At 52.9% G+C, this 26,391-nt stretch overlaps 10 protein-coding genes across 10 annotated transcripts; 5 read left to right on the forward strand and 5 right to left on the reverse strand.

The window, feature by feature from the left end:
- Nucleotides 1-73: 73 nt before the first annotated feature.
- Nucleotides 74-2,174, reverse strand: IUM83_04416 (Transmembrane protein; the record flags this gene model as incomplete). Its single annotated transcript, XM_067928495.1, has 2 exons — nt 74-1,183; nt 1,260-2,174. The coding sequence occupies 2 exons, from the start codon at nt 2,172-2,174 to the stop codon at nt 74-76; spliced, it is 2,025 nt and encodes a 674-aa protein (XP_067792849.1).
- Nucleotides 2,175-2,682: 508 nt separating this feature from the next.
- On the reverse strand, nt 2,683-3,415 carry IUM83_04417 (zz-type zinc finger-containing protein; the record flags this gene model as incomplete). The annotated part of the gene is made up of 5 exons (XM_067928496.1): nt 2,683-2,742; nt 2,825-2,878; nt 2,966-3,044; nt 3,124-3,212; nt 3,287-3,415. 5 exons carry the CDS (start codon nt 3,413-3,415, stop codon nt 2,683-2,685), a joined length of 411 nt encoding a protein of 136 aa, XP_067792844.1.
- A 252-nt stretch (nt 3,416-3,667) lies between these two features.
- Nucleotides 3,668-6,326, forward strand: IUM83_04418 (54S ribosomal protein L51; the record flags this gene model as incomplete). The annotated part of the gene is made up of 3 exons (XM_067928497.1): nt 3,668-4,776; nt 5,140-5,236; nt 5,304-6,326. The coding sequence occupies 3 exons, from the start codon at nt 3,668-3,670 to the stop codon at nt 6,324-6,326; spliced, it is 2,229 nt and encodes a 742-aa protein (XP_067792789.1).
- A 304-nt stretch (nt 6,327-6,630) lies between these two features.
- IUM83_04419 (uncharacterized protein) lies at nt 6,631-7,099 on the forward strand (the record flags this gene model as incomplete). The annotated part of the gene is made up of 2 exons (XM_067928498.1): nt 6,631-6,793; nt 6,888-7,099. The coding sequence occupies 2 exons, from the start codon at nt 6,631-6,633 to the stop codon at nt 7,097-7,099; spliced, it is 375 nt and encodes a 124-aa protein (XP_067792634.1).
- A 354-nt stretch (nt 7,100-7,453) lies between these two features.
- On the reverse strand, nt 7,454-9,669 carry IUM83_04420 (putative polycomb protein; the record flags this gene model as incomplete). The annotated part of the gene is made up of 7 exons (XM_067928499.1): nt 7,454-7,607; nt 7,687-7,749; nt 7,818-7,897; nt 7,981-8,367; nt 8,438-8,593; nt 8,665-8,849; nt 8,919-9,669. The coding sequence occupies 7 exons, from the start codon at nt 9,667-9,669 to the stop codon at nt 7,454-7,456; spliced, it is 1,776 nt and encodes a 591-aa protein (XP_067792614.1).
- Nucleotides 9,670-9,869: 200 nt separating this feature from the next.
- IUM83_04421 (Galactose-binding domain-like) lies at nt 9,870-12,454 on the forward strand (the record flags this gene model as incomplete). Its single annotated transcript, XM_067928500.1, has 10 exons — nt 9,870-10,583; nt 10,660-10,737; nt 10,811-10,950; nt 11,020-11,266; nt 11,338-11,389; nt 11,458-11,632; nt 11,702-11,936; nt 12,010-12,102; nt 12,184-12,319; nt 12,384-12,454. 10 exons carry the CDS (start codon nt 9,870-9,872, stop codon nt 12,452-12,454), a joined length of 1,941 nt encoding a protein of 646 aa, XP_067792700.1.
- A 1,425-nt stretch (nt 12,455-13,879) lies between these two features.
- IUM83_04422 (uncharacterized protein) lies at nt 13,880-14,813 on the reverse strand (the record flags this gene model as incomplete). Its single annotated transcript, XM_067928501.1, has 4 exons — nt 13,880-13,994; nt 14,105-14,607; nt 14,687-14,728; nt 14,811-14,813. 4 exons carry the CDS (start codon nt 14,811-14,813, stop codon nt 13,880-13,882), a joined length of 663 nt encoding a protein of 220 aa, XP_067792701.1.
- Nucleotides 14,814-15,703: 890 nt separating this feature from the next.
- On the reverse strand, nt 15,704-16,989 carry IUM83_04423 (uncharacterized protein; the record flags this gene model as incomplete). Its single annotated transcript, XM_067928502.1, has 6 exons — nt 15,704-15,805; nt 15,894-15,923; nt 15,988-16,071; nt 16,165-16,302; nt 16,372-16,556; nt 16,662-16,989. The coding sequence occupies 6 exons, from the start codon at nt 16,987-16,989 to the stop codon at nt 15,704-15,706; spliced, it is 867 nt and encodes a 288-aa protein (XP_067792782.1).
- Nucleotides 16,990-22,966: 5,977 nt separating this feature from the next.
- IUM83_04424 (Mitochondrial Carrier (MC) Family) lies at nt 22,967-24,347 on the forward strand (the record flags this gene model as incomplete). Its single annotated transcript, XM_067928503.1, has 5 exons — nt 22,967-23,211; nt 23,282-23,337; nt 23,434-23,984; nt 24,058-24,113; nt 24,197-24,347. 5 exons carry the CDS (start codon nt 22,967-22,969, stop codon nt 24,345-24,347), a joined length of 1,059 nt encoding a protein of 352 aa, XP_067792775.1.
- Nucleotides 24,348-24,675: 328 nt separating this feature from the next.
- IUM83_04425 (Lupus La protein) lies at nt 24,676-26,241 on the forward strand (the record flags this gene model as incomplete). Its single annotated transcript, XM_067928504.1, has 1 exon — nt 24,676-26,241. One exon carries the CDS (start codon nt 24,676-24,678, stop codon nt 26,239-26,241), a length of 1,566 nt encoding a protein of 521 aa, XP_067792702.1.
- Between the last annotated feature and the right edge of the window lie 150 nt (nt 26,242-26,391).

Here is a 26,391-nt window from a genome sequence, read left to right on the forward strand (position 1 = left end):
TTCACATCTAAGTGTATTTTGTTGAGCAGCTATTCACGTTGAAGTCGTTCTGAGACTGCTTGCCTATCCATTCTTACCCTGTGATCACCCGCACGCCTCCGAGGGACGCGATGGTGTGGGCGAAGTCGTGGTTGGGCTGCTTGATGAACATGAGGTTCTTGGGCTGGCTGTACTTGCGCGAGACCCACTCGACCATGGCGGGCCCAAACGGGCCCTCGACGCTGAGAAAGTTGAGCTTGATCTTGAGATACACGTGGTCGAACATCGACACTGTCTCCTTGAAGCCCTCGGGGACGGGTGTGCCCCGCGGGTGGCAGTGCACAATGTATAGTGTGTGTGTCTGCTCGTTGGTACGCACGTACAGGATGGCCTTGTTGATGACGTTCAGGTTCGGCGTCTTGCAGAAGAAGAACACTGCCGGCTCATTGATCTCGCGGATGAACCGTGCGATGGTCTGACCACCGCGAGCGCCTGTGCGCAGCGAGTGGGTTTCGTCCTCGTCGATGCTGCGTTGAGACGGACATAGCTGCCGCATGCAGTACAGGCACATACGCAGCAGGAAGGTCCGCTCGAACATGATGTACACCAGCGACAGCACCGCGATGAAGTAGAGCGAAAAGTACGTGAGGATCGTCGGGTCGCCCAGCAGATTGCCCATGAACGTTGTCACCACCATCGACACGCCCAAGACGCAGCTCCACCAGGGCGCGATCACCGAGCGCGGAATCTCAGCGCGCTTGAACTTGAGCAGCATGCAGCCAATGCCGAAGAGCGTCATGAGCCCCAGGAAGGCATACGTGTACACGCCCGACAGTGTCTCCGTATCTCCGTGCAAGATGAGCACCAGACTCGTCGCCACCAGGAAATACCCGATAATAATGAAGTGGTTCGTCCCGCGCGCCTTGTTCACATGCAGAAGGAACTCCGGCACCACACGGTCGCTCGCTAGCCGACGCACCAGACCGACAACACCCACATATGCAGTCAGAACAGCGCCGGAGAGCACGATAAACGCGTCCAATGCCACCACCAGCTGCATGGTTTCGCCTGCAACCTTCAATCCCATCTCCGCCAGCACAGTGTTCTTCTTGTCCACAATTCCGCCGGGTCCATCCAGAGGTAACACGCCCAGCGACAGCAAAGAGATCATCGGGTTGAAGATTGCAACACCCCACCACATATTCTACATCGAGCAGACACCACAGATACTGGTCACTGACATGCTCACAAGATCCACACAACAGATAAGTTCTACGTACCCGTAGCGTCTTGGGGAAAACACCTTCAGCCTGCTCCTCCACGAACTGCGACGACGTCTCAAACCCTGAGATTCCAAGCATGGCAGTCGACGTGCCGAAAAAGATGGCTGTGAGGAAGTTGCCCGACATGATGTCACCTGCCAGGTTGATGTCCGGGAAGTCCGTAATGAAGTTCGCGTGTAGAGTCTGGAAACCATCCTTCCAGACGTACACGGCAGACAGCACGCACAGCACCGCGAGTGTGGTAGCGTGGGCGATGAAGATCACCAGCGCCACGACTGCACTCTCGGTGATACCGATGAGACTCAGCATCGCGAAGATGAAGAGCAGTCCGATCGTAGCCGGCACGATCTCCAGCGACGGCACGTGCGACGCCAAGTAGTTGCACGCCGACGTGCCTGAGACCACACCCGTGGCAATGTACGACAAGATCGCGAGCGACGCCGCCATGGCAGCCACGCGCTTGGACGTGGTGTTGAGCAGGACGTTGTACGAGCCTCCGTTGAGCGGCACGGCGTTCAGCACCTCGCCGTAGATGAAACGGTACAGGTACAGGATGCCGGCCACGATGGCAAGAGCCACGGGCGCCAGCTTGCCGGCCTTGGAGGCCACGAGGCCCGACACGTACAGGCAGCTAGACAGGATATCGTTCCCGCAGATGGCAGTGGCCAGCCACTCCGACAGCTTGGGGTGGTCCACGGACAGGTGCGCCTGGACCTCGTTGAGCTCGCTCTCGCTGGCCACGGCGGAGAGGTTGTCACCCCAGCCGGGGAACTCCCAGCCCTTGAGCGCGTTCGTGTTCTTGTCCACGTGCAGCATGAGCGGGCTCAGCGGCGGCGTGCTGGCGCCGATGCCCAGGCGCACGTGGCTCGGGATGGCCCCGTAGCCCGCGGGGCGCTGCTCCTTGTCGGCCATGAGTCTGGGTTGGATCGGATGCACGGGAGGCCTGCAGCAGGGCGGCAGCGGCTGGAGCGGCGCTTGGCAATTTCTGGAGTGCGACCGCAGCTGCAACTAACCGAAGATATGTTTTTTTTTGCAAAACTGAACATGAGTTCGATCAGGTATGAGAGGGAGGGAGCTCCGGTCAATCGTGGGGCCTTGGTGCGCTGACAACGATGTCGTCACACCGGTAAATGTTGGATGAAAGCTCATGCTCTTCATAGATGCAATCGGTCATGTGTGGATGCATCCTGTGGAAACTCGCTTGTAGTGCAAGGCTGTTGCTCTAATCGCCGAGCACTAAGTACATGTAGTGGCATTGGACGTGGTGATCAAGTATCACAAACCTCTGTTGCGCAGCTGAGTTGAAGCAAGCAAGTGCACTAGGTTTTATTCAAGCATATGCACCGTGCTCGTCTGCACAAACTTTTATTTTTTCGTGAAAGGCGCGCATATATCCAGGTGCGCCGCAGTTATCCGCGGCCTACAGGTCGTCCAGCTGCTTCACGTTGTTGCGCAACAGTTCCTCGTCCGCGCCGGAAAACTTCAGAATCATCGCAACCGCGCCGACGATCAGAGTCAGTCAAGTGACCTCCCAGCCATTTCAATTCACAGTTCTGCCTTACCGAGAGGGATTGCTGGAACTTGCCATCCTTGAAGTAGAAGAACGTAGGCATCGACTGCCAGTACACGAGCACGACAAGAAAACAGATATTCAGCACGAGGCAGACGCAGCCCCATACCAGCAAACGAAGAGCAAGACGTACGCGGACACCAGCCTTAGAGGTCGTGTCGTTCAGCTCGTCGACGTCCAGCTTGGCAAAGTCGATGCCTTCGTACTTGGCGCTGCCGTGGCATCAAGAAGCGAGCACCAAGGCGGAATCAGACTCGCTACAACGCCGATCCACTTAGAGCGGACGCCTACCTCAGCTCGTCGTAGATGGGCCCGATCATCTTGCAGGGCGGGCACCACTTGGCCGTGAAGTACACGATCGCCTTGCGGCCCGTTCCCTCCTAACGACAGCCAGCGACGATAGATCTAACAGTCAGGATCCGTTCCCAGCCCTCTGCGCAGCGATTCCACGTACCGTCGCGATCTGCGTGTATGCCTCGTCCGAGCCGATGATCTTCACGCGGCTCCGCGCGCTCGTGGACAAGGCGCGGCTGCTGCGCAGAGCGCGCAGGTTCACCCGGGGCGTCAACACCTTACGCATCATCTTGGCTCAAGCAGCTCTCCAAAGCGGAAGTGCGGCTGTAAAACCTGGTCTTTTTTTTTTAAATCACCCTTGTTAAAACAAGGGTGGGTGGTTGAGATTAACCTAGCCCTGATATGACAATCACAAGCCTATTTACTACCTTCATACCCTTAGTTAAGGGTGCACACAATTGTGGGTTATTTGAATAAAATCCTCTTGATTGCACCCACCCACATGGCTCATTCATATCTTGAATCATCTTCGAGGAGACCGATGGACAGCTCCGAGGCCGAGTCGAGCCGCGACGACCGCATGGCGACGCAGGAGGGGCGGCGCGCCGAGTTGCAGAAGCTGTCGAGCGAGGAAGGCGAGTGGGGGCTGTATCGCACGCTGTGCCAGTTCCGGCTGGGCTACTTCTCCTTCCTGGTGCTCATGTGCATCCTCATGTTCAGCGTCACGTTCCTCATGGAGATCTTCTTCGCCATCTTCCTGCCCAGCGCCCGCATGGACGCGTACTTCACCGTGCGGGCCCTCGTACTGCTGGCCTTCCTGCCGTTCGCGCTGATTTTCTTGTCCTACTGCTTCGAGGAGTCCAGTCGGCTGTTCATGGACGCCATCGACAGGAGGGAAGGCAGCCTGGCCAATTTCCGCCTCTCGCTGTGTGTCTGCATCCACTACATCCGTCACTGGCGCGAGATGCCCGACGACCGACTGGAGAGGGAAAGGTACGATGCTTTTCGGGGAGACGACGAAGACCAGGAAGCCTGGACACGCTTGGTGAGCTGCATCACTGCGGGGCCCAAGTATCTGCTGAGTACCATCTACACCAATGACCCGTTCGACGACAATAACAAGGAATCGGAAGACGAAATGAGATATGAACTGGAACTGTTGTTCAGGAGACAACAGTCCGAGGAGTCAGGTCACAAGCACAGCAGCAGCTTGCTTCGTCACCGAAGCAGTGACAGCAGCCACAGCAGCAACGACGAAAATGCGTCCCCCTCAGCGAGGTGGAAGCGTGCGTTTCAGGCTGCCAGCACGACGGTCAAGTTCAACACTACGCACTTTGATGGCCCACCTCTGGACTTCTCGACGCTTGTCATTACGGATGTGCTGTGCCCATTCGTTTTCGAAGTGATCACGATGTGGACCTTTGTAGTTTCACTGCTGGCGAACATGTCTCCCTTGGCAGCGTTCTTGGACTACATTCAATGCGGGTTCTACATGCAAGCGACTTACCTGGCTGTATGGATGATTTGCCATTTCTGCAGCGCTCGGAATCGCAAGATGCGCGAATTTGTGAGCAACTATCGACGACGTTATCGCGATATGGAGCGAGAGCTACTGGAGATGGAGAACGAGAAGCGCGCGGAGCATCTTTGGTTAGTAAGCATCGGTTTTCGTGCGATGGAGCAATTTCAAACCAGCTTTTTCACTTTTGTGGAAGCAGCTTTCGAGTTTGGTGGTCGCTGTCGAGACACCTGCTGTCCTTGGAGATCAGCGGCATCTTCTGAAGTGGCAGCATCGATAGAAGAGACGCAACCGCTGAATCCTGGTGACGAAACACAAAATATTCAAGCTGATACGGATGCAGAAAATATCCAGGATGCGAACGAGACCCAGGAGGCACTGGAAGGGAAGCAACGTATTCACAACATTGGAGAACACATCCACGAGATGAACCTTTGGGCAAAGTTTTCCTACGAACGTCGACTTCGAATCTTGTGGCCAATTGTGGTATTCAGTGCGATCATCTCGTTTTACACGTTTTATATCGGCTGGGGTATCATGGGAATTTGTCTGATTCTACTCGGCGACACAATTCAGGCCAAATTTCCTCAGGTACGGTTAGTTCTGCTCATATCTACGTGTATTCTATTTGCTGATTTTGTGGTGGTATTACCGGCAGATTTTTGGCCTTACCTTCAAGTCCTTCATCACCTTCTTTGTGATTTTATCGTTCGTGTTTTTCTCTTCTACGTGGGCGATTGGTACGTTCGTACATGGTGGTGATTTCTTCGTATATCCACCTTCCACCGAGTCCCTCGCTGCTTCCGCGACTCCGATTGCGAAGCACTCGACGCGATCATCAGGGCACTGGACAAAGGTCGCTGAGTATCCAGTATGTGCTCTCGACCTGCAGTCGCTAGATATCGTGGACTTTGCCTTAATAGCTGATGCTATCTACGGCTGGAACACTGCAGTCCAAGTCAAATCATTCAACCAACGCTTCAACGGCACAGAACTTGGCGACTGGGAGTACGTGGCTCGCAACAACGAAGACGCAGCCCATCAAGTATGGGCTGAACTATACTTTCCGACCATCAACATGACGGTTATTGCTGTTCGCGGCACTGCCACAGCAACCGACGCGCTCGAAGATCTGCACTATTGGTTTGGTGTGAGCGTCATGCAGGCTGCCAACATTTTCTTCCCATTCCTGAAGCAGCTACCCAGCGCGTTTGTCGTGGAGATGCTATCAATGAAGTTTCTCCGCACGATCATGCCCCCTCCGGTGTACTCCGAGCTGCTAGACCACGTGAATGTTGTGCGCAAGCGTGTTGGTGGCGATCACCTCGTCCTCACTGGCCACAGTCTAGGCGGCGCGATGGCAGCAATGGTCGGTGCGAAGACGCACACACCAGCCGTGTCGTTCTCGGGCCCCGGCTTACTCTATTCTCGAGGTCGATTTGATGTGGATGACGAGTCGATCCGCGACTACGTGCTGACCATCAAGCCTCGACGGGATATAGTACCGCAAGTGGACGAGCTTGGGGGCATGGTCCAGGAAATCGAGTGTCGAAGGGAGAACCCTCTTGCCTGCCACAGCACCGTCACGCACATGTGCGAGCTGTACGCTGCGTGCGGCGACAAGCGCAAGCGCGATTGGTCCAAGGCTTCCCAGTGTCAAGAATATTTCCACAGCAATTGAGTCGAGAGTGCCGACTGTCCTGGAAGCACTTCACGTGGTTCTCCATACGCGATCACTACATGTGCTGGGTGTGACGAGAATGCCGCATACATCGTACTGCGCCATTATAGTACGCCTTCGCTGGATCACTGGGAGCAACAAGAGACCTCAGACAATCGCGGGTCGCCGCAGCGAAGCTTAGTGTGAAAATACTCTTGGGACCACTTCAACTCGCGAGATAGACTGTCAATATACTAGTTTTTGTATTGCTTATAACTGCGACACTGCCATCCAGTACAGTGCGAAATTTGCTTACTGGAAGGCGATGAGCAGCGTAGCGCGCGAGGAGGTGGCAACGGAGGTGGTGGCGCCTCCCGCGCCCACCGACACAGCCCCGGTCTACCGCATGGAGCTGCAGCCGCGCCCCCACGTGACGTTCGACGAGAGCGTGGTGGACAACGAGCATCTTGGGCGCAAGCGTTCCAACAGTACGTTACGCACAACTCATGTCGGAATGAATATCCGAGACTTCTGTCGCTATGGACGTGTTGGCTCACTGCGGTGTGCGTTGCTGAGCTGCAGAGTGCTGCATCTTCCACAAGAAGAGGGAGTTCGGCGAGAGCTCGAGTGAGAGCGGCGAGGACTCGGACGACTCGAGCAGCGGCGGGGAGCATCAGCATCAGCACGCCCACGACTGCAAGCACAAGGCTCGTCGTCGTAGGACGAGGCCCAAGAAGCGCGTGCCATCTCCTTCCTCTTCCGACGAGGAGAAGACACCTGCACCGCCGCAGTAGAGAAGATTGCTGCTACACAAAACATAGTAGAAAAAGAACAAGGCGAAGGAGGAAGCACTTATGTATTCGAGCGTGGCACGCTGACTTGCCGAGAGCATTGGGGTCGGGTAGCCTTGTCACGCTGGCAGGGACGCTAGAAGTAGTAAAGACCGTTTGCACGAGTCGCATACTTCTGCTGTTGCTACACCGTGCTGAATTACTGGATCGCGCTTGTTGATGCTTCCACTTTCGCCTGCTCCGATTCCCCTTTCGCCTGCTCGGGCTCTGCTTTCGATTGGGCTTCCCCTTTCGCACCGTTTTCTGGTGCCGCCTCAGGTTCCTTTGCACGTGATGTTTAGATCGATCAATTAGCCACTACAAGCTTGGAAATATGTAAATACCACAAATTACCTTGTTCTGGTCGACAATCAGCATGCAGTCAATGATCGCGCGCGAGTTTAGCAACGAGTTGTCCCATAAATTAAGCAGATGGAGCAAAAAGTTGTGGCGCAGTCCGTGGTCCAAGAGCCTGTGTAAACGTACACGAAGACACTCGTCAGTCTTCGCTTTCCGCACTTGGTGAGCCCAATCAAACTGCAAGTACGAACCATTTTCCGTGGTCCCGGGCGAACTTGCGACAAGAAGACGCAACCATAAAGTCCGCGAGGATCCTACGCAGGGCGACGCACAAGAGTCAGATGTAACTTCTTCAACACCCCAACGAAACGCCAACACGTACTTAAACTCCTTGACGTGGCGATTCCACTTCTTCATAAATTCCTTCTCTTCCAGCGAAACATCTTCAAACTCGTCAAGTAACTACAATCCAATAACCACGAACATTAGATCAGATCAATATACAAATGTCTAGCTAGTAATCCCCGCGCATAGTTAATACGTACCCTCTCGCTTTGCTTCGTGATCCAAGTTTCATCCACATCGTCATCGCTGTCGTAATCTTTTTCGTGGTCCAAAACCACAGCTCCTGTTCGAGAGTGGAAGTATTGGCGCTGAAGAAGCGGCGCATAAAACTCCTGCGGTTGCTCTTGGGACAGCTCCATCTCATCAAATTCTTGCATCAGACCTTCGACAGCTTCCACACCTTGCGAGCCATGCGAGCCATACTTCTTTCCGGACACGTGCGTAAAGTGGTGCTCAAATCGACTAGGCTCCTCGTTCGGGAACATCTCAAGCTCAGAGAAAGCTGAGCGGCGCCCGGAGCTTCCTTTCTGCGATTGGTGATCTTGCATTACCATCACATAAATGTGGGGGATATTGTCGTGTCCAACCTGCAATTTGTAACATCAAAAAGTTAGTTTAACAACCTTGGAACCGGCTCAACCTACAAAAGCAACGCACCGTGGCTTGGAAGCGGAAGCGATCGTGGGAAGACACAAGGTGGGCTACAAGACCACGCAGCGACCCAGCAAACATGTTGCACCATGCGCATGAGTACTCGGAGCGTTTTTCGCTCATTCGACGGAGCATCGAATGGTAAAGGAAGTGGAACCAAACCTACACAGTGCACAGCATAATCCGAATCAGCTACAACACAAAATCATGAAAAACAAATAAGGGAAGCGTACCCCTGCACACGGTTTACGCTCGGCGCTCGCGATATCTCGTTTGGGGACAGCCAACGTGAAGCTCTCATCATTTTGCATATCGTCGACCTCCACCTTCAACTTCGTGTCACAAATCCTTGCAAGGCGTTGCATCTTTTTCGTCTTGGGCAAAGGATCCCATGTAAGACGGAACTCGCACTTGACGCCTGCAATGTAACAGTCAAACAGTGAGCAATGCCTCCTGTATCGCAAACCAGAGGTTTTGCTCCACTTACCACCATGAACCGAGGACGCGATAGCAGGCAGCTCAATGCTAACATATCCCACCCGACGTCGCGACACGTTAAGTCGCACGATGTTGCCAAACAGAGGCTCGCGGCCGTTGGTGCACGTCGCCAGCAGGTCCTTCCCGCTCACGGTAGTCGCCGCCGACGGCGCTGCAAACACGAACGCCGACTGGGCAGCAAGTTCCTCGGCGACATCACTGATCTCCACCACCTGGAAGGCCGCCACGCAGATGTCAGCGCTCGGGTGCAAGAACTGCTTGGGCAGCGACACGTCCTTGGAGAACGGCACGGGGATGAGGCACGTGGCGTGCAGCACGAACTGGTTGTCGTTGAACTTCTTCCCCTCGGCCGTGAACAGCGAGATGAGCACGCCCGGCCGCTGCTTCTGGCTCTTGAAGTCCTCCATCGTGTCGGGCGTCATGCCGATCTTGAAGTCCGAGAGGCTGGCGCCCGCCTGCGCCGTCCGCGGCTGCGTCTCGCTCTCTCCTTTCACCTCCGCCTTGTCCTTCTGCTGCCACGCCGGGTCCAGGCGGTAGCTCAGCGTGCGCGGCAGGAACAGGGGGCTCTGCAGGTGCTTGACCTCCAGCAGCTTGTAGAGCGCCGTGAGCCCGTGGTACGTCTCGGCGAACTCCTCCTCCATGTGCTCCTGGCGCACCTTGGTGCGGCGCTCCTTGGTGAGCGGCAGCTTGCGCTCGTGGCTCTCGTCGCGCTTGCGCTTGCTGCCCCCCTGCTCGGCCATGGCGCTCGTCCCCTTTGGCTCGGATGATGAAATGCGGGCAGCCAACCCCGACCGCCTGCTAGGCGGCATACCATGCTGTACAGTAGGTTATCAGATATGCTTCGTCGTAGGATTATCTTGTGTCATGGGGGAAATCGATCTGATTCCGGTCCCTTTGGCGAGGATCTTTTTCTTCAAGCAGTCGAAGAGCTGCCACAGCCATGACGGTGTCCAGCGGTAGCGGCAGCGAGGCGGCGAGCAACAGCGCTGCGGCGCTCTCCGCGACGGCCTCGACGTCTGTAGATGCAAGTGCGGACGCGTCCACGCTGCGCACGTTCGCCGTGATCCTGTGCAGCGACTGCCAGTACCTGGAGTTCCCCGGCTGCGACGTGCACGGCGCGCTCTACACGCAGCCGCTCGCGGACGCGGACGGCAAGCTGCACGCCAAGTGCCCGACCTGCACGGCGGCCACCAACAACGCGCGGCCGTTCCGGGACGGCTGTCGCCGCTGCAAGGCCGCCACGACAGTGGCCATGTGGGTCTGCTCGCTGCAGGAGATCCAGCAGGCCCTGGAGGCCTTCCCCGCCACGACGGAGGAGATCGAGCACACGGTCATCAGCTGCGAGTGCTGCCTCAGCGCCATCTTCCCTCGGGCCAGAGAGGTGCTCACCACGCGGACGGCGGCGGAGGCCCTGGCTGCTGCCACTGGGAAGCCGCTCAAGCTGGCGAACTTCCAGCTGAGCATGGCTCATGTGGACGGCTGTCTGCGCAAAGGCATGCCGCTGCAAGCGGTGCCCGTGCACTTGCCCAAGAGCGAGCTCAAGTTTGTGGTGGAGAGGATCTCGAGGTGTCCGTTGGCGCCGAGACTGACGGGCAAACCGCAGTACCGACCGAGAAAGCTGGAGCTCATCACTCAGCAGAACCATCTGCACCAGGTGAGCAGTAGAGTACGGGTTGTGAACATGTTCATGAAGGAGGTGGTGGCTAACGAAAGGAGTTGTTGCTACGTAGGTGGCTATTCGATTGTTGGCAACGGTTATTCGCGCTTTCGATCCCGATTCACCTGCTGCAGTGGGGCCTCTTCGGCAGGTTTGTGTTGGTAGCTGGAATCATTGTTGTGAAATGTATTTTTTTTGTCTAACGAAATAATCGTTGTGATCAGGTTGTGGCAATGTTAGGAAAGATGGAACCACTTGCTTTGTTTTCTGAATGGGCACCGCCTCGGCAACTATCCGATGGGAAGGTGACTCCGAAGGAAGTGGCGTCAAGCTCTGCGTTTGACGATCAGCATGCTGCCTCCAAGTAAGATATGAAGTGGGTTGAATGAACACTGATAGGTACTGACTTGTGCGGTTTTGGTGATGTGTGCAGCGTCTTCGATAATGGAGTCAGCTTTTGGAGATCAGCTAGCAAGACAGAAGAATCGTTATCCCAGTCCGACGAGTGGATTGTATGCCAATTCGATTCTGCAGTCACGCTCTCATCCATTGAGCTGAAGTGGCATGCAGATTTTGTACCGGAGCGCTTTTCCGTAAGTATTTCTAAAGACGGGATGTCGTACGAAGCGGTGGCTATTGTGATGGAGCGCACCACTGACAGCCGGATACTTATACCTAAGGTATGTAAGGATAACTGCGTTAGTTTTGCATTGATGTATTCAAACATTGTATGTGGTCGTGGTGACTGTAGGGGCATCTGGTGACTTCCTTCAAAATCACAATATGTTCTTCCAATATTGCTGGTGGGTTATGATGAACCTTAATACATTGTCTATACGACCCGGTGCTGACATGATTTCGATCCCAACAGGTGAATCATTTGGGCTTCAGTCTATTGTGTGCAAGGAGGCAGCCTTTGCCTCGGTGCATACTTCAGCCGGCGTGGTACTCCGGAATATTCAGCAGTGGCTTTTTGATGCTGCTGTTTCGACATTGCCTGAAGTCCGAAATCTCGCTGTCCAGGCTCTACAAAAGCTACTACTTGCGTCGGGATCCCTTTGTGGGCTCCTACAATTCGTAACATGTCTCGTACTCAATACTCGTGTGGCATCTAGCACTCCCACTGTCGACATCGACAGACAAGCTTGGAATCATCTCGACGAGCTGCCCAAAGACGCCCAAATTTCAGCACATTTGTTTCTGGTGGAACTAGCAACGACAATTCAGCGTGTTGTGATCGGAAATCACTTGCAGGTTGATCAAAAATCACATATCGACAAGCGCGTCGTTGAAAACCTGTTTACGTTGCATGAAGAGATCCATTCTCCAGAGAATACGTCATCCTATACGGTGAGCACTCTGAACTTGCTGAAGTCCCTTTTGCTCTAAAATAGTAGCTAACCGAAGCGATACTATGTTGCAGGATACTGGTGATGATTCTACATCGTCTTCTTCTCTCATCACCCTACTGGTTGGAAGGCAAACGTTTTTGGACTCTATCAAGCGTCGATCGCAGGTACTCTACTGAAGCTGGATGTAGCCCCATTCAAAGCTTCAAAGTCGCATCCGATCTAACTGGTTGTCGCCGTATTTGTAGCTGGGATTAATTATTATGCATATGCTGAGCGAGTTATCAGCATGGCAAATGAAGCGCATGCAGAAAGCCGAAGAGTTCACCGGGAAACGTGAGCTGGAGCTCATGCAGTTAGAAGAACCTTTCTCGATGGAGATCTGTCCTGAGTTTTTCACTATATCACATCAATTGCTAGTCACTGTACTGGCACGGTGGCTTCCCAGCGCGCCACAGCATGAGAAGGTTGCTCCTCAACCTGAAGAAGAAGAAGAAAAAGAAGGCGACGCTGCATTGAACGGAAATTATACGGTCCAAGACGTGTACAATGCGTTATCCATATCATTCGAGCAGTTGCGTGGCGATTTTGAAAAGCCAGGAGAGGCGAAGGAATTGAAATCGTCAAAAGAGAAGCTTAACGGTGGATACGGAGGTCATTCAAAACTCTCTCCTGATGGGCTGTGCGTTGCTGTACTCGAGATAGTTACATCCAACCTTCGCCGCTTGGTTCTCTCCAGGATTGATCCAGTCGAAATCGGTTTCAAACCCGCATTAGTTATAAGTGAGGACGATTTACTGTCGGCTCCACCAGCCTTGAACCCTATGGTGTCTTCTCTCGAGCAGTTGATATCACTGGGTACAAAACGGAGTGACACATTCTTTCCTGTATCCTTAAAAGCTGCTGCTGCAATGGAGGTTGGGACTGAAGCGTTCTATCCGTCGGCTCATCAACGGACGAAAGTGCTGGCTTCACGTATGGGGAAGGGTGCAACGCTGGAGGTGCAAGTACGTTGGCCTGTTCAGGAGCGCGATCAAGAAGACCCGCGTTATGAGAGGCTTATACTAATGCTTCAATTCGAATGCATCAAGCTGGGGATTCGACACGCAATTCGAGGAAGCTGGTATTTCTTTATGCATTTGGTGGTGGAGGTGCCTTCGACACGCGACACGGAGGAAGTGCTCACGCAACATTTTGCCCCATGCATTCAGCGCGCTGGTTTCTCGTCGTGGCAAGTGGCTGCAGGCGCTCAGGAGCTCTCGATTAATCTACAGCGACATCTTCACTGGAACCGTGTAGAGAAGATGTCACAAGATTCAGGGGCTGGCTGGATTCGCGTGTATCCTGCAGACGTTGCAGTCTATGACGAGGTACTTTCGGATGTTGAAGGATTTCTAACAGAGCACGGGAAGTATAAGACGACGCCGGTGCGTCCGTAGCGCTACGGAAATGCCATCCTCCAAATGAATAAAATAGACTTGTTGAATCCTTCTGCTTTCATTGCATTCGAACTATATACCTCGAGCAACAAGCGTCACAACAGCCTTATCGGTAACCGAGTAGGCAAACAGTGACGTAGCAACTTTCCCTACAACCTTTGGCGTGAATGTCACCATAACTTCGATAAACTTTCGCGGCTCGATTGTTGTCGTGGTATAAGCGCACGAAAAAGGCTCCTGCAGGTCCTGCAAGAAAACTGTCATCGGAGTTTTGGATCCGTTGCACACATACACTGGAACCTCGTGTGATTCACCAACATTGCAACAGCCGAATTCAACTGCTCTAGCGTGGAAATATAGCCCCCGCCGCTTTCCGCGTTTTGTGTAGTAAAAAGAATCCGTTTGCGAAGAAAGCTGGTGCCGAGATCGTGCAATCTCATCAAACGGAGGGAGTAGTTGGATCACTTCTCGATCCACAACGACGCTGACTTCTCGTAAATAAGCCTTACCGACTCGAACTGTCAGCGACCCGAACCAATCCTCCGCCCTTGGAGACGGACTGATACTGCTTGAGCCACCACCCGTTCGCTGCTGAACAAACGGCTGCGACATCGGTAGCACTGACACGACAACATCCGACGCTGGTTGAATCATACCAGTTGATGGACGAACCTTCAAGTTTTCCAGAGCGTGAATATTAAACGGTAACGTCCGGGCTGTGTTGTTGGACAGCCGAAGCTTGGCCTTCCGGATCACCAGTTCTCCGTTTTTGTTCCGGACTCGGTCAAACCGAATAAACATGGGGCTAACTTCCACTTGATCCCCAGACGAGCTGGCCTGTAGCTCTTGGACACGTTGGTTGATATCAGTTTCTTTACGAGATTCAGTGGATCTTGCGCTCCTCGGTGCCTCCAGCTCCGCGCGTCGCTTTACACTGGCTTCGATGACAACTTCATAAGGATGGAATAAGGCCTCGACGCCAACCCCTCTGAACTGGAAGATCCCCGATACGGCACCCGCATAGCGTGCGTTGAACGTCACGTGGAACGCACTCGAGGCCTTCGGACCTAACTCCAACACTGCTGGGGACACGCTGAATTGTTGGCAACCAGTACTTAGCGGCAGGAGAGAGACACAAATCCTTCCGACTGAGTTTGTTCCATTCGTGAAGACGATATGCTCCGTCATGATGTCACCGACAGAACACAGGAATCTGCGGCATCGGCGTGGCATCTACGTCGCAGCGAACATATTTCGTTAGAACGTTGAATAATAATGCATCAGTAAGCAGTACGTGCAGCAACATTGTTACCATTGCAGTTTCCATCGTCACATGAAGCTTATTGCGCTCAACCTACGTCGTAACATGGCAAACGCGACAAATAGGTAAGACTTTGAGTTGAAAATAACAGATGCAGTAACTTGTAAGAACGTACCATATCAAGAAATCTGTCGGAGGTCATCGGTTGCTTTTGTACCGCTGTTGATCTCGCCTCGAAAGTATTTATCGCCCAGCGTTGGCCATCAACAGGTTTCGTATCGGATACACCCTGCAACTTTGGGGCATTCTCTCCGTAACGAAGAACTACGCCATTCAGATCCGCGTCGCCTGGTTCTGACTCCGTATGTTGCTCCCGAGCTGTCTTACTTGGTCGATTGTAGGCATGGCTGTCGAAATGATTAGCACTATCACTAGCATCTCTGACATCGTGGCTGTCATCACCATCACTACCGTAGCCATCTCTCCGCGGGCAATACGCTTCATCACGGAACGGGTTTTGGGTGGCAGCTACGTCAGCCAACGATTGATCGAGCGTAACTGAAGTCGCACGGGATTTTAGACCTTCAGATCGCTTGGAGTTGATGCCGCTAAAACGCTTACCGGCGAATCGATCAACTTTGCTAGGATCCATGGAGGGGGCTAGCCCATTTTGTGGCTGGGAAGCTTTCGAAAACCGATTACGGGAATCAGTTGAGTGCTGGCTTCGAGATGCAGCAGAATCGGTGTTGGACGGGCATACAGGTACTTCACGTATCGTGTCAAGCTCAGGCGTATCTTGAGACCTACTTCGTCTCACGCCGTTCATGGGCTGTCGACCGGTATCTGTGCCACTAGAAAGCCGCTCGAGATCTCGACTCCGGCGACTAGTATCATCGTCAATCATAGACACGGAGGCATCTTCTCCCCAACTATCTGTTGTTCGTGATAACGGCAGCATCGATTCCAGTGGGCGCTCATAGTCACGAACAAACTCCCTCATGTCGTCAGACAGTTCGACGCCCAAGGGATCCTTTTCGGGAGGAGCCGAGGCCAGTCGAATGGAGTTGTCTATGAGAGCATCAATTTCATCCAACGACTCCTTGATGACACCGGGCCCTCGTTGCAAGTCGGCCACATATTCCGGCGATGGATCTTGCGCAACTTCTTGATCTGGTAGGGAAGGAGTCTTTTTTGTCACTGCCCTTGCTTCCCCAGTATGGTCTGTAGACTTTTCGTCAGGATCACTATCGCAACGCACTCGGTTAGCCCCCCTGAATCGACTTTTTTCCTGTAGGTCAGGAAAATGGTCAGTACAAGGCTACATCCTTTTCAACTACGTGCTCTCCACCAACCTGCAGGTACTTCAACGAATTCGGCGTGTACATTAGTTTCGCATGGTCGAAGTGGATATCGTAGCCCGACGAAAATGCTGTGCCCTACACAGCCACGTACACAAACACAATATTATCATCAATGGTCGAATTTCACAAACTGTCGTGCATAGTGCAACGCTCGCTATATAAACCCACCGATCCTGAAAGCCCGGAACTGCCGTTAAAGTGGTCGTGGTTTGACAAACCCGGTGTGGTATCAGTTGGGGACAGTTGCCTCTTTGGTGTACACACTCCTGGGTCTTCTACTTCGTCTTCTAGGGCATCACCTTCATACTGTTCAGCGCCAACAACAGCAGTCAGCCACAGTTCACAAAACCTGTCAACAACGCTGCAAATTTGTACCAATGGGTCGTCCACATTTCTGGGCGACGAAAGCTCGACATGGTCCAAGTTGCGCGATTTCCTTTCAAAGAAGTCGCTGGGTCGTCCGCTTGAGTTCACCTGGTCCCAGTTGTCCCCCGTTGTTGGTCCCACATCCTCGGAAAAGCTGTCGTCGCCACCGAGCTCATTTTTCTTCAAAAACGTGGCTAGTTCCATTGATTAAACCAACAAAGCACGCCCATAGTATAGTCAGCATCACTGTCAGCCACTTCTGGGGCTTCCTGCCCCTGCAATTGCAGCACAGAACGCACCCGCGTCCACGAACTCGTCGTCCGCGGGCATCTTCTGCTGCCCCGGTGCCTGTTCTGCGAACTCAGAGGCCGGGAACGCGTCCATCGCCGGCAGATCAAAGCTCTCGTCGCCTTCCTCTGCTAACTGGCCGCCCAGCGCGTCCGCGACCGCGTCGTAGCGCCCGTGCTGCGCCGTCTCGCGCTCGATGGCCGAGATGAAGCTGAGCTCGTCGCCCACGTCGCTGCTGCGGCGTCGCTGCTGGCGCTGGCGCTCGCGCCGGCTCTGCGCCTTCTGCTCCTCCCAGCGCTCCAGGTACGACGCCATCTGCGTGCGCGGCGGCGTCGGCATGGGCGTCTCGGCCAAGTCGAGCTTCGACGTCAGTTGCTGCTGGCGCTTTTGGCCGCGAGCACTCAATTTTGAGTGTTTGAACCCTAGTCGAGTTTTTTTGGGGGTGGACCTTTTTTTGGTCGGAGCAAATTCGCAGTTGACATCCGGCAACATTCGTGCAACAACAGCCTATTCGTTCCTTTGCATCAAAATATGTATAGATAAATGGATTTCGTCGTGCAAAGTGCACGCAGTCTATTTTAGAAAATATTTTGAGACTTCAAATCCAGTGAACAGTCGCACAACAGCATCATGGAGGCCCTGGACGCTCGAGTTGATGAAGTACTCGGCAACACCACCGCAGCGTCCACCAAATACGTGTATTGTCGTGCATTGATACAGCTTGTGGGGTGGTTATATGCCAACACAGATCGTGATCACCGTGAAGTCCTGTTTACAAGGCAATTTCTCGCACTGGAGTCCGTCAATGATGACAGCATATCTCAATGGTTCACACGTGAACCTTTGGAGAGCCCCATGGACCTGCAGGTGCTAACGACTAAGGATTGCATGCGCTATTTAACCTCGATGGAGCAGCGCGGTATAGGAGGGAAGTCCACGTTTGGCAATGTTCGTTCGGCTTTAGTGTATCTGTACGCTACGACTGAGCACTCACGTCCTCATGATTTTGACCGCCAAATGAAAAGATTTTTCAAGGGACTTCATCACACTGTTGCCCGCACTGCACAGCGAAACAACGAGCGACTTACTGAGGGTAAGGAGCCGTTCTCATTCGATGTACAAAGAGATTGCCAAAGCTATGCTGCGCTCAAGCAAGAAGAAAGATGTTTTGGTCACTATTTTTACTTATTTGTTGGAATTTAATGTGCCGCGCTAAGAATGCAGCAACCATTCGACATGCACATGTTTCGTGGCAAGAAGATGCCGTTACCATAAAATTTGCACACATGAAGAATGACCAAGACGGTAGTCGTCCTCGGGATCCTCGCCATATTTACGCCAACCCGACGATGCCAGAGATTTGTCCGATTTTGGGCTTGGGGATTTATTTTGCTGTTCTGGGCTTCGCCAGCGATGGAAAATTATTCAAGGGTGGAAATCAATATAGTCGATTTCTCAAGTTACTGAAACGCGTGCTAAGTGAAGACGTATTGCAAAATGTGTTATCAAAGTTAGGGATGACAGTTAAGGATTTTGGCACTCATTCGGCGAGGAAAGGAGCTTCTACATACGCTAGCAGTTGCTCAACATCAGGTCCGTCCGCTGCGTCAATATGCCTTCGCGCTGGCTGGACTCTTCCTGGGGTCCAGGACAAGTATGTGAGATTTGAGGCTGCTGGTGATATGATTGTTGGGCGCTATGTGTCTGGTCTGCCCTTTGATTCACCAAACTTTGCTTCATTACCTCCATTTTTAGCCCAGTAACCAGCTCTGAAGAAGATCGATTGGAGCTAGAAAAGCGTTTAAAGTTTGCCATGGATACCGTCTATTCTGGAGCACCACCAAGCTTGCGAATGGTGTGTCAGTTCGGTCTTGCTTCAATTCTGTATCACTTTGTGTTCTTACGCGAACACTTGCCCCATAATCACCTGCTGTTCACTACCTCTTTATTTACACCATGCAATCGATCGCATTTTGAGTGGCTTCGCCAACGAGTTGTTTGTCGTAATTTTCAAGTCGATGATCCCATCACTCCAAGTGGAATTCCTCCACATGTGGGAATAATGGTCAACTTGGCACAGTACAAAGCGGAAATTGATTCGTTAAAACAAGGTCTGACTAATTCCTTCGAGAATACTCTTAAACGGCACGTGCATGGTTCAATAATGACGATCGAGGCGTTGGAATCAGCTTTTGCTGCGGTTCTTGCTCGTTCACAACTTAGTTGTACCCATTTAGCTGGCGAACAACTGGATAGAAGGACTGTTGATGTCGTTTCCACGACGGAATCACCTCTCGAGCTACAGCAATGGGGTGGTGGCTTTCACCGAGTTGCAGAAGATTTTGTACTTCCTAACGGGACCCTCCGGCTAATATGGCAGCATTGGTGTGTTGGATCACCTGCACTACGGATGCTGTCAAAGCATGACATGGCTACCCGAGTTGGAAAGGTTCGGCTGGCTGAGCTCCAGCGACTGATGCATGTTATAGAAGGCTTACTATCAAACACCGAGCTGCGCCGAGCTAAAAGCTCTACCGACTGTGCTGGCCTTCTGTATGAGCAGATCAAATCTCGTCTTCCGTTTTCGTCTGTGTCTAGTAGGGGCAGAGAACGAAGATTAGATCACTTGTCGTGGAAAACACTAGCTAGAGAGATGAGCACCCAAAACTTACGCTGAAAAATGTATATTTTCTTTCTTTTTTCGAGCTGATCACGCATCGAGTCCCATCGTGCAAATTGCACGATGAATTCTAGTGAATGATTGCATTCTCGTGAAACCACTAGCTTTTTGTATGCCTGAAATAACTGCATTCGGTGAAATCTTCGTGCACAGTGCACGAAGAAATGCATAGAAACCACAAGTTTTACACGACGTTTTCCTGACAAGTATAGATAAATGGATTTCGTCGTGCAAAGTGCACGCAGTCTATTTTAGAAAATATTTTGAGACTTCAAATCTAGTGAACAGTCGCACAACAGCATCATGGAGGCCCTGGACGCTCGAGTTGATGAAGTACTCGGCAACACCACCGCAGCGTCCACCAAATACGTGTATTGTCGTGCATTGATACAGCTTGTGGGGTGGTTATATGCCAACACAGATCGTGATCACCGTGAAGTCCTGTTTACAAGGCAATTTCTCGCACTGGAGTCCGTCAATGATGACAGCATATCTCAATGGTTCACACGTGAACCTTTGGAGAGCCCCATGGACCTGCAGGTGCTAACGACTAAGGATTGCATGCGCTATTTAACCTCGATGGAGCAGCGCGGTATAGGAGGGAAGTCCACGTTTGGCAATGTTCGTTCGGCTTTAGTGTATCTGTACGCTACGACTGAGCACTCACGTCCTCATGATTTTGACCGCCAAATGAAAAGATTTTTCAAGGGACTTCATCACACTGTTGCCCGCACTGCACAGCGAAACAACGAGCGACTTACTGAGGGTAAGGAGCCGTTCTCATTCGATGTACAAAGAGATTGCCAAAGCTATGCTGCGCTCAAGCAAGAAGAAAGATGTTTTGGTCACTATTTTTACTTATTTGTTGGAATTTAATGTGCCGCGCTAAGAATGCAGCAACCATTCGACATGCACATGTTTCGTGGCAAGAAGATGCCGTTACCATAAAATTTGCACACATGAAGAATGACCAAGACGGTAGTCGTCCTCGGGATCCTCGCCATATTTACGCCAACCCGACGATGCCAGAGATTTGTCCGATTTTGGGCTTGGGGATTTATTTTGCTGTTCTGGGCTTCGCCAGCGATGGAAAATTATTCAAGGGTGGAAATCAATATAGTCGATTTCTCAAGTTACTGAAACGCGTGCTAAGTGAAGACGTATTGCAAAATGTGTTATCAAAGTTAGGGATGACAGTTAAGGATTTTGGCACTCATTCGGCGAGGAAAGGAGCTTCTACATACGCTAGCAGTTGCTCAACATCAGGTCCGTCCGCTGCGTCAATATGCCTTCGCGCTGGCTGGACTCTTCCTGGGGTCCAGGACAAGTATGTGAGATTTGAGGCTGCTGGTGATATGATTGTTGGGCGCTATGTGTCTGGTCTGCCCTTTGATTCACCAAACTTTGCTTCATTACCTCCATTTTTTAGCCCAGTAACCAGCTCTGAAGAAGATCGATTGGAGCTAGAAAAGCGTTTAAAGTTTGCCATGGATACCGTCTATTCTGGAGCACCACCAAGCTTGCGAATGGTGTGTCAGTTCGGTCTTGCTTCAATTCTGTATCACTTTGTGTTCTTACGCGAACACTTGCCCCATAATCACCTGCTGTTCACTACCTCTTTATTTACACCATGCAATCGATCGCATTTTGAGTGGCTTCGCCAACGAGTTGTTTGTCGTAATTTTCAAGTCGATGATCCCATCACTCCAAGTGGAATTCCTCCACATGTGGGAATAATGGTCAACTTGGCACAGTACAAAGCGGAAATTGATTCGTTAAAACAAGGTCTGACTAATTCCTTCGAGAATACTCTTAAACGGCACGTGCATGGTTCAATAATGACGATCGAGGCGTTGGAATCAGCTTTTGCTGCGGTTCTTGCTCGTTCACAACTTAGTTGTACCCATTTAGCTGGCGAACAACTGGATAGAAGGACTGTTGATGTCGTTTCCACGACGGAATCACCTCTCGAGCTACAGCAATGGGGTGGTGGCTTTCACCGAGTTGCAGAAGATTTTGTACTTCCTAACGGGACCCTCCGGCTAATATGGCAGCATTGGTGTGTTGGATCACCTGCACTACGGATGCTGTCAAAGCATGACATGGCTACCCGAGTTGGAAAGGTTCGGCTGGCTGAGCTCCAGCGACTGATGCATGTTATAGAAGGCTTACTATCAAACACCGAGCTGCGCCGAGCTAAAAGCTCTACCGACTGTGCTGGCCTTCTGTATGAGCAGATCAAATCTCGTCTTCCGTTTTCGTCTGTGTCTAGTAGGGGCAGAGAACGAAGATTAGATCACTTGTCGTGGAAAACACTAGCTAGAGAGATGAGCACCCAAAACTTACGCTGAAAAATGTATATTTTCTTTCTTTTTTCGAGCTGATCACGCATCGAGTCCCATCGTGCAAATTGCACGATGAATTCTAGTGAATGATTGCATTCTCGTGAAACCACTAGCTTTTTGTATGCCTGAAATAACTGCATTCGGTGAAATCTTCGTGCACAGTGCACGAAGAAATGCATAGAAACCACAAGTTTTACACGACGTTTTCCTGACAAGTTATTATTTTGCGGTTGACGTCGATTGCATTCGGGGCGAGCACTCCAAGCAGTGTCTAAAACAGCGCCAGTCGTCAATAACTGTTGCGAACGCGGCAAGTGAAGCATTCCAATGTCCAGGATCACTAGTGGAGTCAAGTGGAGTGCGTGGCGAATCTCCTGATGGTCATGCAAACACAATTTGTCTGAATCCACCAACATGTGCATCTTCGCTTGCTTTAGGATAAATTTGCCAATATTTTTGCTATACGTAAAGTCAGTGTGTGCGAGCACTAAATAGTTAGCAGCTGCCGGGCGGAGTCAACTCGACTCTAGTTTGTAAATTTCTGCACGAAGGCATTGTGGCCTGCTGGGGAATTGGTCGGCGTTTACGCGAAAGGAAATTCATTCGTGCAGATATCTACATGTAGAGGGGAAGAAGTACCCGCAGGAGATAGAAAATAGTGCCGGGAAAATACGTCCAGCACTTCGAGTTGGTTCGCTATCGACATGAGCCTTGATAGGCTTTTATCACCAGCACAAGGCTCAAGTTTTAGCTTTTGGTGAGGTGCATTGCAGTCATTTAGCCTAGGTAACGACAATGCCATGTTTACACGGGGAAGCTCTGGATTTTGTAGGAAGACGCCAGTCGAATAGTTAGTACATTGAAAAAGAAAACTAAAGTACTTAAGTATGTTGTTTAACATCGACTCCATCCCGCCCATCCAAACGCTCAAAAGTATCTCCGCATCATCCGTTAGTTTCTCCCTTCGGACCACATTCATGCGAACCTCTAATTACATGCATTCAATAGCATGACGTTCGTGATTGTTTTATATAGGCATGAAAATGCCGGATGTGGTGAACGTGTTCCTCATCCGGTTAAGAGGATAGATGAATCCGCTGAATGCAGACCGAAACAGCGACACCTGAGACCTCTCCGTTCGGGTACCCTAATAACATTACACCACTGGTACATGGACCTTCGCGTGTTTATCTTGAAATTGGGGCATACAAAGTCCAAGCGTAACACAAGTCGCAGATTCCTGTGGTGGATGGAGCAGCTACGCCACAAGTCAACGAGCGACCAGGAGCTCATGGCGACGGACGCAGCAGCTGCACCGACGGCGCCGGCCAGGCAGGTGCCCACGCCAGAGCCAGCCAAGGCGTCGGAGGCTGCGGCAGCCGCACAGCCGCCAGCTGCCGCGACCAGTGTGCGCGTGCCCAGCGGCAGCTTCACCTACAGACACTTCGTCGGCGGCGCGGTCGGCGGCATGACGGCCGCACTCATCACGTCGCCGCTGGAGGTCGTCAAGACGCGGCTGCAGATCCGCGGCGGGAGGTGCGTCCAGCAACCTCCGCTGCTCGTATTGAATGAGGCGCGGTGGATTGACTTGTAGCCGTTGGTACAGCGGATCCTTCGGCACCCAGACGACGTTCGGCGTCATGCGCTCGATCGGAAGATCCGGTACGGTTTACCGCTGCTTGTGTAGTCCCAGAGAGAAGAGTGTGGTGTGAGGTGGTTGCTGGTTGCTGATGATTTGCTGTGTGTGCGTTGGTGCAGAGTCGATATTCGGTCTGTGGAGAGGCATCACGCCCACGCTGATCGGCGTCATGCCGGCGCGCGCGATCTACTTCGGCGCGTACTCGACGTTCAAGGACAAGTTCTCGAACTACGGCTTGAATGGTCGTATCTACAACTTTCTGTCGGCTGCGGGAGCAGGATCCATCTCGGCCACCTTGTGCTGCCCCATCTGGGTCGTCAAGACGCGTCTGCAGCTCATGCCGGCGCACTCGATGTCGGCCGCTGCCGTTGCAACGCGCCAGAACGTAGTATCCGTGGGCTTTGCGGAAGTCGAGACGGCGGTTGCTGCCAAGGCTAGACCACAGTTCTCGAGCGTTCGCCAGGTCGCTTTGGACATGTACAGGAAGGAAGGCCCGCGAGCATTCTTCCGTGGCTTGTCGGCCTCGTACTGGGGCATCTCGGAAAGCGCAATCCAATTCGCCTTGTACGAGGAGTGCAAGAATCACATCGAGGAGCCGACGAACTTCAAGTACTTTTTGACAGCAGGCGCGTGCAAGCTGCTCGCGTCGTTGTGTACATATCCCCACGAGGTGCGTATCTCGATGAGGATGTAGTTGTCTCGAGTCAAATGTGGGTAACTTCCGGGTTGCTTTGCGAATTTAGGTCGTTCGAACACGAATGCGAGATCAGCGTGCGCCGCTGGGCTCGAAGGAGCTCAAGTACGTTAGCATGTTGCAGTAGCCTTTTGGATTCGTGCGCTTGACCTTGTTCTAACTTTATCCGCCCGTGTCTTGTATCGCAGGTATCGGTCCATGGTCCAGTCGATCATCAAGATTTACAAGGAGGAGGGAAGGCGCGGACTGTACGGCGGTCTGCCCGCGCATTTGATGCGTGTCGTCCCGAACGCTGCAATTTTGTTCATGGTGGTGGAGGTGATCGCCAACCAGGACTAAGTCGATCCAGCCAGGCATCTCCACTTTAGATCCCGCCCCGCTCTGCTCGACGTCGATTGCCGTAGTAGATAGAAGATGCAGCGGCGGGGCTCTGTAGGTAGGTAGTAGGAACCATTTAGCAGCGAATGCATTGCGTCAAGTTCAACTGTTCTTGAAGTATACCAGCTGCTGCTCACCAACTGATTCAAGTTATAAACAACGCGTTTTCATTGGCCAGCACTGCTGGCCAGTCATTCCAAAGGCCACACACACACGGAGCGGTCATTCCTGCACCTGTCCGCCCAAGGCAAGCATCGCAAGCTCCCGCAGACACGCACTGTAAGCAGCCATGGCGTCGCTGGAGGCCCAGATCAAGAAGCAAGTGGAGTTCTACTTCTCCGACAGCAACTTCCGCCGCGACCGCTTCTTGCGCGAGGAGACCAAGAAGCACGGGGACGGCTTCGTGCCCTTCAGCGTGCTCTTCACCTTCAAGAAGCTGGCGGCGCTCACCGTGGACGGCGCCGTGCTGCAGGCCGCCATCGCCGACTCGGACGTCGTGGAGCTCAACGAGGCCAAGAACGCGCTGCGCCGCAAGAACGCGCTGCCCGACAAGGACGACGCGGCGGAGCGCACCATCGTGCTGGCCGGTCTGGGCAAGGCGCTGCCCACCATCGACGAGATCAAGGAGGGCCTCAAGTCGCTGGACGTGGAGCTGCTCTACATCGACCGCAAGAGCTTCCGCCGCAACTTTTCCGGCGTGGCGCACGTGGAGCTCAAGGAGAAGGACGCCGTGCAGCGCGCCGTGGACTCGGCGGCGTCGCTGAGCATCAACGGCCACGTGCCCAACGTGATCTCGATGGTGGACTACCAGAAGCTCTCGAACGACGACAAGGTCGAGTTCGACAAGGCCACCAACGCCATGCTCGTGGCCAAGGACGTGCCGAGCAAGCCCGTCACGTTCTTCCTGGACGAGCTGCTGCCCGTGTGGAAGGACGACGCCAAGCTGCGTGCGCGCGTGCGCTACTTCGAGGAGTCGAACGAGCTCTACCTGCTTTTCTCGCAGGTGGCCTTCGCCGAGCAGGTGCAGAAGCAGCTGTCGGAGGACTCCCCGGTTGTGGTGGACGAGAAGAAGCTTTCCTTTGAGCTGGTTACGGACAAGGAGGCTATCAAGGCCCGCCCTCGTCGTCCGGACACCGAGAAGGACGCTAAGAACGCGGACAAGAAGCGCAAACGCGAGGATGAGAAGGTCATCCACATCTCGAACATTGGTCCCCGCACGCGCCTCGATGACATTAAGCAACTCCTCGCTACCGTTATTGATCCGTCTGCCCATTCACCGTACGTCCAGTACGATGGCCTCGACTGTGCGTCGTTCAAGGTGAGTGTCGCTGAAGCCACCCCGCTGTTCGAGAAGCTTTCAGCGCTATCGGAGCCGGAACTTGGCGGCAAGAAGGTTTCGTTCCACCTTCTCGATGTGGACGAGGAGCTGAAGGTTGACGTCCAGTACGATGAGGGTCTGATTGTGCACTTCGAAGAGGTGGATGGCGAGGTTTCGCGTGATGACATCAAGAACACCATCAACGAGAAGCTTGGAGACAAGGCTGCCGATGGAGAGGGTGTTGCGTTTATTAAGTACCAGATTAACGACAAGGATGGTTTCCTCCGTGTCACCACTGCCGAGCTGGCTAAGGAAGTCGTGGCCATGTTCGCGGACGGCGGGCTTGAGGTGAACGGCGTGAAGATTCCGAAGGCTAGCCTTGTTGAGGGCGAGGAGGAGAAGAACTTCTGGGAAGATGCTCGTTCGGCTCGCTACAAGCGCTTCAAGCAGGCGCGCTCGAACCGCAACCAGATGCAGCGCGGACGTGGCGGTCGCGGTGGCCGTGGTGGTCGTGGTGGCCGTGGTCGCCGCCACTAAGTGTAGACTGCAGGACTTCCCCGTGTGATGTGAATTTATCCAAGCGCAGCTAGGCAGCTGCTGCTGGGTAAAGTCCATGTATGTGCGTGGGGTAGAACTTCTCCAACGGTTTGGAGTGTGCAGCTCCAGCGGTTGTGGAGACAATCTGGG

This window comes from Phytophthora cinnamomi, assembly GCF_018691715.1.
Source record: "Phytophthora cinnamomi strain GKB4 chromosome Unknown Contig33, whole genome shotgun sequence".
NCBI classification, from domain to species: domain Eukaryota; phylum Oomycota; class Peronosporomycetes; order Peronosporales; family Peronosporaceae; genus Phytophthora; species Phytophthora cinnamomi.